The sequence below is a fragment of the Coffea arabica genome, chromosome 9e (assembly GCF_036785885.1).
Source record: "Coffea arabica cultivar ET-39 chromosome 9e, Coffea Arabica ET-39 HiFi, whole genome shotgun sequence".
Taxonomy (NCBI): domain Eukaryota; kingdom Viridiplantae; phylum Streptophyta; class Magnoliopsida; order Gentianales; family Rubiaceae; genus Coffea; species Coffea arabica.
The window spans coordinates 37,612,035-37,625,180 of NC_092327.1; the positions used below are offsets into that span (position 1 = coordinate 37,612,035).

General features: G+C 36.4%; 1 protein-coding gene across 2 annotated transcripts; it reads left to right on the forward strand.

Annotated features, from left to right (window-relative positions):
• Nucleotides 1-7,796: 7,796 nt before the first annotated feature.
• LOC113709737 (uncharacterized) lies at nt 7,797-12,837 on the forward strand. Of its 2 annotated transcripts, XM_027232586.2 has the most exons (7): nt 7,799-8,120; nt 9,124-9,198; nt 10,075-10,163; nt 10,636-10,720; nt 11,239-11,320; nt 11,523-11,576; nt 12,485-12,837. In XM_027232586.2, exons 1-6 carry the CDS (start codon nt 7,950-7,952, stop codon nt 11,552-11,554), a joined length of 534 nt encoding a protein of 177 aa, XP_027088387.1. In that variant the 5' UTR covers nt 7,799-7,949; the 3' UTR covers nt 11,555-11,576; nt 12,485-12,837. The 2 variants fall into 2 exon arrangements, with proteins under 2 accessions (XP_027088386.1, XP_027088387.1); XM_027232585.2 differs by lacking the exon at nt 11,523-11,576 and having other exon boundaries at nt 7,797-8,120.
• The last annotated feature ends 309 nt before the right edge of the window (nt 12,838-13,146 follow it).

The window sequence follows — 13,146 nt, forward strand, 5'->3', positions numbered from 1 at the left end:
TTGCTAAATCTTTCATCTTATATCAAATTTTGTTCCGTATAATGCTTAGTTTTTTTCGGATTTTTCCCCCCTAGTAATAGTCTAAGTGATTTTTTTTTCACACTTAATTTTGAGCAATTAAGTATTAATTGAGGAAGCAAAAATCAAACTTAAGCACAGAATAGCACTGGGTTTGATATTACGACTAGGAAGGTCGGCATTTAGAAGGAAGCCAACATCTCCACTGGACATTCTCACTTTCCAAAAATGGCGCCAATGTAATTTTTGAATTTCAAACAATATTATTATAGTGCATAAACTATGAGGATTTTTTTTCCTTTTGAAAAATAGACTGTGAAACTTGCAGGTTTTGTTTCAATGGTGATAAGATGTATCATTACCCAAAAAAAAAAAAAAAAAAAGGAAGAAGTATCGCCATCTTCGAAGGTGAAAATAGTAGGGGATGAATGTTTTGTGGTTAACCATCTAAATACCACCTAAGGCGTACTATATTTTCTACTACTCAATAAGTTCGCTTTTCCAAAACTGAACCCCCCTAATACTTAGTTGGTTGTGAGAGAATGAGGCAAATATAAATGTTCTTGTCAATATTTTTGACACATCTACTAATTCTACAATCCTAAAATATCGAGAAGGAAGATGAAGTAAAAACACTTATTGAGGTACCAAATAACTCTATTTATAAAAAAACACACAAATAAATGTATAATTATTTTTATAATAGCTTGATGGCACATATGTAGAATTTATGTAAAGGTGAAAAGAAACTCCTTAGCAAATTATTTTGAAAATTTTGTGTGTATAATAAAATTTGTATGCCACATTAGGGATGGAGAAGGAGTAAAAAAAAAAAGCTAAACATGATAATGAAAAAGAAAAAAGAAATTGAAATGAAAAATTCCTCCAATAAGGCATAAATATAATCACAATTTGGTTGCCTAAATACACTAGCTATTTTTTTTCCAACAAACGTTAACAGATTTATATAAACACTTGATAGTACACGGATTAATTACAAAAAAGAGCCACTGCTCTCATTTCTTTCTGTGCCAAATCTATCAGCCATCTTGGAAAATCTTGTTCCCATTCGACATCATGCACTAACTTAACAGCAAACTGAGCTAGTGAATAGCTGATTTCCATTACTAATCTAGGTATAAATACAAAAGTACAACTTTCAAAGCCTGTTTTGAGTTCCTGCACATCTTCCAAGATAGTTGCAATGTTGTAGTCATAGTTATTGCACCTGTTTATCTGATGATCTACTGATTTGCAGTCTGTATGGACTATTATTTTAGCCTATCCTGCATGTTTAGCCATCAACATTGCGTTTCATACTGCAAGAGCTTCTTCCTTGCTTACTGTTCCTTTTCACTGGTTGACAATCCCTTTTGCTCTCACAATCGTTCCTTTCTAGTTTTTTGCTATTATTTCTTGGCCAATCCTGATCATTTTTTCTGAGTTTGCAGCGTCCATATACATGCATATCACATCTTCCTTTGGTGTTTCTTTCCTGATTTGAGGCTCACTGTTGATGTGAAGTGCAATGTTCTCTTGTTCTGCTTCCCTTGCCTATTCATACTCGATCCAGTCACCTTGCGCCTTCTGAACTGTTCTATATGGATCCGGACTAAAATTTTCAAACACTTTTTTGTTTCTTGCTTTCCAGATTTGCCAGAAGATGTTAATGGTGAGGTTTACTCTATCTTGCCCTTGTTCCTTTGAGATTGATTGAGTAGCCATCTCCCACCAGAGCCACAAATTGTGTTGTTTATCTTTCAGTCCATCCCATCTTACTGGAGCCATTTTCCATACTATTACTATATTTGTACAAAAGAAGAGCAAATGCTCTATGGTTTCCATATTTTTCCCACAGCAGTCACATCTTTCCTCTCTTTTCCCAAACCTTTTGAGAATAATCTCATTTATTGGTAGGCATTTCCACATAAAATGTTTTAGCTTGGCTTTAACTTTTAGTTGCCACAATTTCTTCCACACACTATGTTTTCTTATCTCCCAACTAGTTTCAGCATTGCTTACTCTTCTGTTATAGTGCTAGACATCCTCCTATCTTGCTAATGCATAACCAATCTTCACAGTATATGTTCCAATTTTGGAGAATCTCCAAAAAATTCTGTCCTTTTTGCTTCTATGCTAGTGGGGATGCATTCGATCAATTCAACATCTTTGTTGTAGAACCATTTCTGTAATGGCTCTTTTTTTCATTTCCCCTCTTCTATCATCTCACTTACCCATTCTAATTGGCAATCATCAGGTTTTTCAGAGGTCACTTTACCTTGTTCTGATTCAATTATCCATTTATCCTTCCATATGCTTACAGTATTTTCATCTCCTATTCTTTTCCATAACCCAACAAACAGTAATGTTTTGGCACTGTGTATACTCTTCCAACTCCATGATGCTGAGTTTGGATTTTTTTCCATTCAGTTTGGATCCTTCATGTATTTTGCCTTCATTACCTTACTTACTAGGAAATTTGGGACAATTAAGAATCTCCAAATTTGCTTTGCAAGCAAGGCAGTATTGAAGGCTTTTAGGTCTCTGAAGCCTATTCCCTCTCTTCCTTTAACTTCTAAAATTTTCTTCCAACTTTCTCAGTGAACACAAGTCTCTTTCTTTTCCTTACCCCACCAAAATCTAGCAATTATTGCTGTGATTTCTCTGCACAACCCTTTGGGGAGTCTAAAAACATGTCATTACATATGTTGGCATGGCCATTATGACTGACTTGATCAGTACTTCCTTTTCTTCTTGACTCAGTAGCCTTTGTTTCCACTCTTGGAGCTTGTGGCTGATTTTGCTCTTTACAAATCCAAACACTTATGTCTTAGATCTTCCAATGGCTATTGGTAAACCCAAATATATCCCATTTATCGCCTCTCTTATGTTGTCCAGTCCCTCCCTTGCCTCTTGTTTTATCTGCTCAGTGGTGTTTTTGCTATAGAAGATTGCTGACTTGTCAAAGTTCACTACCTGTCCAGAAGCTTTGCCATATTTTGCTAGGATGCTTTTCATTTTCAATGCCTCATGTTTGTTTCCTTTGTAGCACAGTAAGGAATCATCTGCAAAAAATATATGAGAAATAGCAGGACTATCCCTACAAATTTTGATTCCTATTAGCTCATTTCCTGCCACAGCTTTTATTAAGTAGATTGGATAACCTTTCAGGGCAGATAATGAACAGGTAGAGCGATAAAGAGTTCCCTTGTCTAATGCCTCTACTTGGTTTAATATGCCCTACTTTTAGCCATTTAAATTGAAGGAGTAAGACACAGAGGACAAACAAACCATGATCCATTTGACAAATATTAGACAGAACCCCATTTTCATCATAAGTCTCCCCAAAAATTTTCATTCTACTCTATCGTAAGCTTTGGACATGTCAAGATTAATAGCCATGAAACGAGTTTTTCCTTTTCTCTTATTTTTCAAAAAATGAACTATTTCATGAGCTATCATAACATTATCAAGAATTTGTCTACCTAGAATGAAAGCAAACTGTGAACAACTTATATAGTGCTATAGCATCCTTTTCAGTCGGTTTGCAATGATTTTCGAGGTGATCTTATATAGAACATTACATAAGCTGATAGGATTATAATTCACAATAAACATAGGTACTTCAGTTTTTGGAATCAAAGAGATGATGGTTTCATTCCCTGCTTTGAGCAGGTAACCAGTAAGAAAGAAACTATTTATAGCAGACACCAAATCCTCTTTTATGATATGCCAATAATGTTGGAAGAAAAGTGGAGACATACCATCAGTCCATGGGGCTTTTTTTAGATACATTGAAAACAAGGCTTGTCTAATTTCTTTTCTTCCACAGGCTTAATCAGCTGCTCGTTCATCTGGCCAGAAATAGTGCTTGGAATCTCTGCTAATATGTCCTCAAAGTTATCAGGATTAGTAGTGGTGAAAAAATTATTGTAGTTCTCACTTAGTTCCTCTTCAATCTCCTTCTCATTCTTACACCAAGTCCCATCATTTTTCTATAAAATGCTGATTGTGTTTCTTTTCCTCTTTGTCATCACACTTGTGTGGAAAAAAGCTGTATTTCTGTCACTTTCTTTTAGCCATCTGTTTCTTGATTTTTGGCTTCAATATAGTTCTTCCTCCTTGTATGCTTTGCTTAGTTGGGTTTTTATCTCTACAATTCGACCACTCTTGCCCATATCATTTCCATCTCTCACTTCATTGAGTTTCTCTTTTGGCTCATTTATCCTTATTTTTAGAGTTTCCTTGCATCCTTTTATTCCATTCCAAGATAGCAACCCTACATTCCTTTATTTTCCTGGTCACTTTGTACATTCTGGAGCCTGTGAGAGCCTTACTCCATGCCCCTTGGATCACCTCCCTCGATTCTGAATTCTTAGTCCATTTTTGGTCAAAATAAAACCTCTTTTTTCTCCTGTTTCTCTCTGGATTAGTGTCCATAATCAGGATGAAATGGTCAGATGCTTCATTATCAACATGTGTACACAATGCTTTTTCAAACTTTTGCATCCATTCAACACTGCATGGGTATCTATCCAATCTCTCTTTCACTTCCACATCCCCCTCCCAGCAGTTATTCCACGTCCATGGTACCCCTTGGTAACCTATATCAATTAGGTCATTACCTCTTATGAAACTATTAAAGTCCCTAAAACTACCTTCAGCCCTCTCTCTCCCTCGTTATTTCTCCCCATTCGACTTTATATCATTGAAGTCCCCCACCACTATCCAAGCTTCTTTCCAATCCTTTTTCCTGTCTTCTATATGTTTCCACTGTTCCTTCCTGGTATTACTATCAGCACTTGCATAAAAACACACAAACCATCAATGGTTTTTTGTTTCCTTGTCTTCGATACATGCAACTATATACCAGTCAGTATTGCTCACTTGGTCAATGGAGACATCATTGTTCCAAAATAATACTAGTCCCCCTGCTCTACCTATTGAGTTAACAAAATATCCATTCTCAAACCTGATTTTCTTCTGCACTTGTCTCATGTAATTTTCCTGATTTTTTGTTTCACACAAAAACACTACATTAGGAGAGTGGAAGTTATACTTCATTCAGTTGAAAAATTGTCAAGGGGCCTCCGACACCTCGACAATTTCACGCCGCAGCCTTCATTTACACCTTGGAGACATAAAAGGGTTAGCCTCCAATTCCCCAGTTGACATTGCACTGTTTATTTCTATTTTCATCGCTTTCACTTTTGGGATATCTGCTGCATCTTTCTCCATTGGTTGTGTTTCTTGTTGTAGGGCCTCTACTTTCCTTTTTCCTCCCAGTTCCCCTAACAAGTCCATGTTTGTACTCACTTGTAGTGGGGTTCTGTTTTGCATCACTCTTCTTTTGAATTGTCTCCTTTCTTTCTTCTTGATGTTGTCACTAGCAAGTGTTACTTCCTGCTTCATCTTCATCTCCTCTAGCCCTTCCCTTTCTTCTACCATTATCATATGTTTTCCTATTTGACATCCATTGTTCTCCACCTCCATAGATTCCTGCACTATTACTTGGTTCATAGTGCTCCCTTCTTTGGGTTCCTCAATTGCCTTGTTTGTTTCCTTTTTCTTCTCTTCGTTAGTGGGCATATTCTTTGTTTCCTCCTTCTGGCTCTCTTTTTTCTGGTCTTTCTGGTCCTGTAAGAATTCAACCATCTATTATCGTACACGTTTCTTCTCATGTGTTCTTGGTCTTTCGCTTCCTTTTTCTCCATCTCTATATGGTTCCTTCTATCAGCTTTTATCTTGTTGTCCTTCATTCTAAACCCAACTATTAAGTGATTGCATCTGTCATCTTTCTCCATTTTCTTGCTTTCTATCTCTTTTACTGATTCCACCCTTCCTTTTAATGGTGATACCATGATGTTCCCTACTCTCATCCATGCACCACATTGCTCCTCTTGCTACATCAATCCTTCTCTTCCTGCCACATTACATAACCTGTTACTATGTCCTATGACCTCGCAGTTGTAGCAAAAGTCCGAACAACGTTCATACCTAAACTCAACCCATACTACCTGATCTTTACTTTTTATTTTAGTCCCTTTGATCAGTGGTTGAGTCACATCTATTTCAACCATTATTTTCATGTGCCTTCCCTCTTTCTTTTCAGTTGTTGGAATTATCACCTCTCTTACAGAATTGAAGATCTCCCCTAATTTAAAGCCAACTGCTTTGCTCATCCAATGGATAGGGAGATTCCATCATTGTACGCAGAGAAACGCATGTTGAAAAAATGTTCTGTCCCTTTTGCAACCCACTTCCCATTCCTTTACTATGAGTACTTGATTATCCATTATCCATGGCCTACCTGACAGGATCTTTTTCTTTTTTTTTTTTATCTTCTTCATCTTCCAGATGAAACTGGAACAAATTTGGGCCCAACTCTATTATTTTCATCTTCCTGGGGTATCCCCATACATGGTTGGTGAAGTTTTAGACCCCTGTGAAATGAGCAACTTTTTCCCCCAACGAGTTTTCCAACCAGGCTGTCATGGCACCCTTGTATGCCTTCATCAGTGTCATCCCCACCCAGATCCACACCCTCTATATCCTTTTCCGATAGCTCAAACTTTTGAAAGGCTCTTGCTAGGGATTCTTCCATCTTGGAGAATGTATTAGAGTGATGACAAGCACTATTTCTTGGACAATGAACTACTCAGCTGGTTAAACCTGCTAAAGAGGCAGACAGACAAGCAAACAATATTACCAGTGAATCCAAAAGTAAATAGCAAAGATATTAGAGAAGTGAAAGTTTAAAGGGTAAAAAACAAAAAAGCCCCCTGTGGTAAGTCTAATACACAGAAAAGCCCCCTATGGTTTCAAAATATACAACACGATACCTTATGCTTTGAACTAAATTGTAAAGGTGACGGAATCCGTTAAATTTAACGGAAATGACTTATTGGAACCTAAAAAAAAAATTTTATACTTAATTTTTATCAAATATACCTATTCTACCCCTTAACCCTCAATTCTCTCTATTTAGAGAATAAAACAAATGATTTTTTTGAGCTGTCTTTTGCTTAATTATATCAGGGTATTTTGGTCATTTTGTCCATTTCCGTTAATTTTAACGGATTCCGTCACCTTTACAATTTAGTTCAAAGCATGAGGGGTCGTGTTGTATATTTTGAAACCATGGGGGGCTTTTCTGTGTATTAGGTTTACCACAGGGGGCTTTTTTATTTTTTACCCAAGTTTAAAAATAGGTTGGTGGAGTCGACCGGCTCAAAAAGACGAAACAAAAGACTAAACGTGAGAGAATTAAAGAAGCCACAGTTCCGACAGAGAAAGTTAGTGCTCCACAAATTTGTTAAATGGATCATGTTTTGTTCTAGCATTTACTCCACCAATTACTAGTCTTGATCTCTGGTTCTAACTAGTATCGATTCTGAAATTTTGCGATGAAATCTGGGTTGGGGCCAAGATAGTATAGTGTTTGGGATTTGAAATTTGGGGTTTGAAATTTTGAACTTGCTAAAAGTTTCTACACCAAGAAGAGGTTCTCTAAAGTTAGAGAGAAGGGCTCTCAAATAGAGAGAGAGGCTCTTCTTATTACATAGTCAATAAGACGTTTCTAAATACACTAGCTATTAGCTGTTGTTACAATTGGTTAAATTGATGCCAATTCCTAAATATGTCGGGGAATCTGTAATTAAAACTTTTTTTTGGTACATAACTTGAAAGGTTAGTACGGTCATTTCGTGTAGCCAAATTGGCTGCAATTTGCATCCGAATTCTATAAGGGTTGCAAGTTAATTAATCAAACTTGAGCGGAACAAGACACAATTGTCTCAGATATTATTTTACTTTTTACCACAACGTTTAAAAACCTCGCCTTAAACCCCACTGAACCGGACGGAAAATTAAACAGGCCGTAGTGATAAAACCCTGAAACCAAGAAGTTCGTGGTAATTGGGACAACGGAGATGAAGGAGGACGAGAAGAAAGAGTTGGTAACGCCCGGGGAAGTGTTGGGGACGGCGTCAGAGTTAAAAGCAGGGAAAGGTGCCTATTTCTCAGCCAATGATAAAACCATTTACGCCTCCCTCACTGGATTTCGCTCTATCATCCCTGCTCCTATTGACGCCACTGACCAGGTATATATTTTTTAAATGTTAAAAATAATATTCTGTAGCGGTTGAACCTTGATGTTTAGAACTGGAATATTTTAGACACTTTAATTTCTGCTTAAGAGCATGCAGCCTTCTTCTACTTCTTCTTTTTCTTCTTTGTTTTTTAATTATTATTACATGTCTTAGTGAGCTGCAAACAAAGTCTTGAGTTGTTGATTTAAATGGTTTTGTGGGTCTGGAGCTTTTTTGTGCTGCAAATTATGAAGGGCTGTGTTTGGAATTTGTATTATGTGGAAATCTAGCTTAACTTGAATAGGAAAAAATGGTTAAAATTTGTAATTGCAGTTCTGACAGAGAACCTAATACAGCGTTAATGTATCTCTACCATGTTGTTTGGATAAAGTTGAATAGCTTAACGCATGGTGATGTTTGAACGTTCCGACTGAAGAGGTGATTAACGAGTTATATGGCAACAATGGAGCCTTTGTTTGGTTTGAGGAAATTCGGGAGGGAGGATAAGCTGATGGTCTCAGAGGGAAAGGAAGAAGTTTTCAGATTAATAAAATGAAGACGGGAAAGATTCAATTTTGTTTTTGGAATTCAGAGAAGATAATGTTGGTTCTTTTGGTATTAAAGAAACCTTTTTATTGTTTTTCTTGATCCAGATTTTGCCCCATTTTGGAACACAAACAATCATTGATCTTTGAATGGCTTGTTCTTCCTCTTGTTTTCCTGGCTTTTGTTTGTCAAAATCAATCCAATGACAAAAGATTGAGAATCTCGTAATCCTGTTCTTTGTTTACTATATTACTTCAAAGTGTCTGGTGCGATTTTGATTTTAAGTAACCAGGATTCAGGATTGGAAATAGGATAATATTGTAAAGTTCTGGATTTGGTTAATATTTTCTGCTCATGGATATACTTTTTCTCCGTCCTCTATACCTCTAAGAATGCCTTATTGTGGTTGTACATGGAATGCAAGGTTTAATTGCAGCTTTTTCTTCTTTTTTTTGTGGATCATTACCAGAGACCAACTGTGGAAGTTACTGGCCACAAAGCCCATGGTGCTGTTCCTGAGCCTGGGTCTGTTGTCATTGCTAGGGTAAGGTTTTGGTCTCATATTTTTCTTTTATTTTGTTTCTGGCTGATGCTCATGCTATATCTAGTTATGATATTTATAAGTGCCCCTAGAGAATTAGTATGTTTTAATCAGTAGGACTTGTGATGTAGCTTGAAGCAGCAATTGTGGATAAGAAAGGATTTCGGGATGGTTAGTTATAGATATTGTTAACGATATAATGATAGAAGCGAGCAGCCAGCAATGGGATTTTAGAAGAAAGCAAAAAAGGAAGAGGAAGAGTAGGAATTTCTATAAATCCAGCCGAATTTTCCATCCCAAGGTAAAGTTGTTTGGAGCTTCCAAAGAAAGCTGAATTAACATCATTAAGCCACCGTATTATTATTATACATTTCATCACCTCATATACTAGTTTCTACTGACGTACATAGATGCCCACATATGTAAGACTTCTTAAGGAATAGTAACAACTAAGGAACTAGAAGCTAAGGAACCAGCAAGCCAAATTTTATCAAAGCACTTCTTAGAGTTTGACCCAGCACTACAAAAACCCTAATTTTAATGACATAGTCTGGCTTGGACAAAAGACTTCCTACTTGGGACACATTGACCTATTTCGGTACTCTCTGAAGGTGAAAAATTGCTTTTCAATCACTAAATTCCTAATAAAATGAAACTATAACTAATTGCTCAAAATCAATCTAAAGTGCATTACAGTTATCATAAACAGCAAGAAACTGACAGAATCAAGTCATCGACCAGTGTCTGTAATTTGCCCTAATCCTTTATGGTGTCTAATGTCTCTTGTATCATCATGTCTGGTTTATGTTTATCTCTGGTATAGAAAGAACCACGGTTTTCTAGGTAACCCTTTCTATGTTTCTGTTGTTTTTTCTATAGATAACAAAAGTGATGGCTAGAATGGCTTCAGCAGATATCATGTGTGTTGGTCCCAAGTCCGTAAGAGAAAAATTCACAGGCATCATCAGGTAAGGGATTTTGGTAAGGCATCATCAGTTAAGGGATGGATGCTACCCAACCATCCCTACCCCATCTTATCTCTAGTGACTTCGTCCAGTCAGCACTTAAGCTAACAATTAATCTCTCTGTGTTTCTCTCTCTCTCTCTCTCTCTGTATGTGTGTGTGAATCATTGGCTAGATAAATTTTTATGGTAGGCTCATGTCAATGGATTTCCTCTTTTCAATTGCTTATTCATATGTCTTTGTGAACTATGCTTGTATTCTTAATCCGGAACAATATCTTTTGGTTCTGTACAATAAGATATATGATACTTGGAGTCATACTTAGAGATGTTACAAATTAGGTGTTACTCTTGCATTTCTGTATCCCGTTAAGTTTTATAATGATATCTGCTCATATTGATGTTTCTTCAGTTCATGGGAATTGAAGTACCATAGAACTTCTAATTACGCACCTTGACACTAATTTTGTTGAATAGGCAGCAAGATGTAAGAGCAACTGAGATTGACAAGGTTGAAATGCATGCTTCTTTCCACCCGGGTGACATTGTTAGAGCGCTGGTTGTATCCTTCATGTCTATAAATTTCATTTTCTTAACATTTATTCTTCCTAGATTTATTGTCTTGGCTGAAGTTTTTCACATAGCAAAGCAGTACTGGTAGGATAGGCCTGGACACGTGATGCTTATCTTGAATCTCTTTCAGTGTTGGCTTATTTTATCATACCAAACTGGATGACACGTCTCAAGCACTTGAAATTGGTTAATTTATTGCAAGGCAAAGTGTATCCAACTGGATGATTTTCTCACATTTATATGATCAGCATAGGTATGTTGCAGTGTTTAGTACTTAAATTAAAAAAAAAAAGAGGTTTTTTATGAAAGCAAAAAAGTTATTTAAACCATAGCTGCTCCCTGGTCTAGCAAAATGGTGGAATATTACTTGGCTTTCTAGAGAAATTTTTTTTGAATCTTTTGTGTTTAAATTTATGTGCCTTTTGTTGGTTAGTGTAACATGGTTGTTCTGTATGCATCAGTTTAATCACATTTACAGATTTTAGTTTCTTTAACCTCTTTCATCAGCTGTCCCTAGGGGATGCACGGGCATATTATTTATCTACTGCCAAAAATGAACTTGGTGTTGTATCTGCTGAAAGTTCAGCAGGTAGAGATTCCTGAATCATTTCGTCTGTTTTCTTATGGGATAGTTACCTTGATGATCCATATATCTTAAACTTGTTGCTGTTTGAATTACATAGTTTTGTCTATATACTCATAGTGTCAGTATGTGATTCTGCTCTGTGCTTGTTGAATATTTTTGATAACTCATGTAATTGCAATCTCAAAATGCATTTTTGTGATGGTAGAAGAGGGAATGAAGCTGTTGTTTGGACAGTGAGGAACTGGAAGAACAAAAATTTGTAAGTGTGAGAAAATAAACACTTGGTTGATAGTTTCATAAGGAGTTATAATAAAACATTAAATATTCAAGCATCTAAGAGCCAACAGAAGTCCAAATTTTCATACACACACGTAGGAAAGACAAGTCATTTTGAGTGCGACTTGGTAAAATGCTTTCCATTAAATGTACTATTAGATGTTCAGTTAATGGTTATTTTTGTCCGACTCAAATGTTCAGTTAATGGTTATTAGTTGAATGATATTGTTTGTCCTTTACATTCTTGTTTTTGAATTTTGTAGTAACATCTTTTATCTGATTTTGGATCTTTTTTCCCCTTATTGTAGAATACAATACATTTCCAAGCCTAGACTCTAGCATATATGACTTTGGTTGAAATGTTTGCCAGTTATTATTCTTTTAGAGGCACGTATACTTAGCTGTTCTTTCCATGTTTTGGTGTTGTTTTAGTTGTTCTTTCCATGTTTTGGTGTTGAAATGTTGTTTTAGAGGCACGTATACTATAAAAAAATTGGAAGACAAAATGTAGGCTTTACATCTATAATGTGCTGTTTGGTGTTTGAAGTCTTCCCATTTTTTACTTTTTCGGGGTCATATGCTCATTACAACCTTGCAGACCCAATGAAAGAAAGCATAGAGCACAGCAGTTAAGAAAGTTTGCCGGAACCTTACAGCCTTGCAGCCTGGAACTACTACACATATGACATGTTCTTTATTTACCTGATAACCTTTTAAACAATGACCTGATGGCAAACTTTGGGCCATTTCAAACTGTTATTGACCTCAAATGTGTTTTCATGTCAATTGTTACTTGGTACCCTAGTAATCCTCTAATTTTTACTTGTGATTTCATCACTGGATGCACTCAGGAGGTTTACATGACTTCTGATAGCTAGTTTAAACTTACAGGTGGGGAAATGGTTCCAATTAGTTGGACGGAGATGCAGTGCCCATTGACTGGTCAAATTGAGCAGAGAAAAGTCGCGAAGGTTGGAGCATAACATTGAACAGTGGCAAAATCTCTGCACACCAGCTTCAATGCCCTTCTATTGTTGAAGATGGAGGACATCCTCCGATTTCTGTGCTGTGGCTTTTCACCTGTAATTTTTGCCTCGTACTAGTCCCGGTTTCTATGTTGACTATATCCATTTCTTGTATGCTTAGTAGTATCAAAAAGTTAATTGTTCACGTTCTTTTGGTGCGCCAGTTGTTTTTGAATAATTTGCCCTTGAGCATCTATGATATGCCTCTGGTTTGGTGTATTTACTATTTTTTGAATATGGAGAATGGTTTTTGAAGTGTTTTTGATAAAATTTTCTGCAAAGTGTCAAGCGTGACAATTTACGAGTAAATGTCAAAACAAGTTGACTCAATTGGTAAGAACGATCATTTTCTTGTAAATAATTATATGTTTGAATTTTTCTGCCAATGTAAAAATTGTGTTGGTGAACGATTTATAAAAACCTTCACAAACGACCTATGATTTTGGAAGAGCTGACCAAACATTTTCTTACCAAAACAAAGACATAAGCTGTATTAGCAAGTGTGTGTGTGTGTGTACGACAACAAGC

Coding starts and splice junctions, on each gene's coding strand:
- LOC113709737 (XM_027232585.2), top strand. CDS start 7,950: ATGAAGGAGGACGAGAAGAAAGAGTTGGTAACGCCCGGGGAAGTGTTG. Junction 8,121..9,123: donor CTATTGACGCCACTGACCAG/GTATATATTTTT, acceptor GATCATTACCAG/AGACCAACTGTGGAAGTTAC. Junction 10,164..10,635: donor AAATTCACAGGCATCATCAG/GTAAGGGATTTT, acceptor TTTGTTGAATAG/GCAGCAAGATGTAAGAGCAA.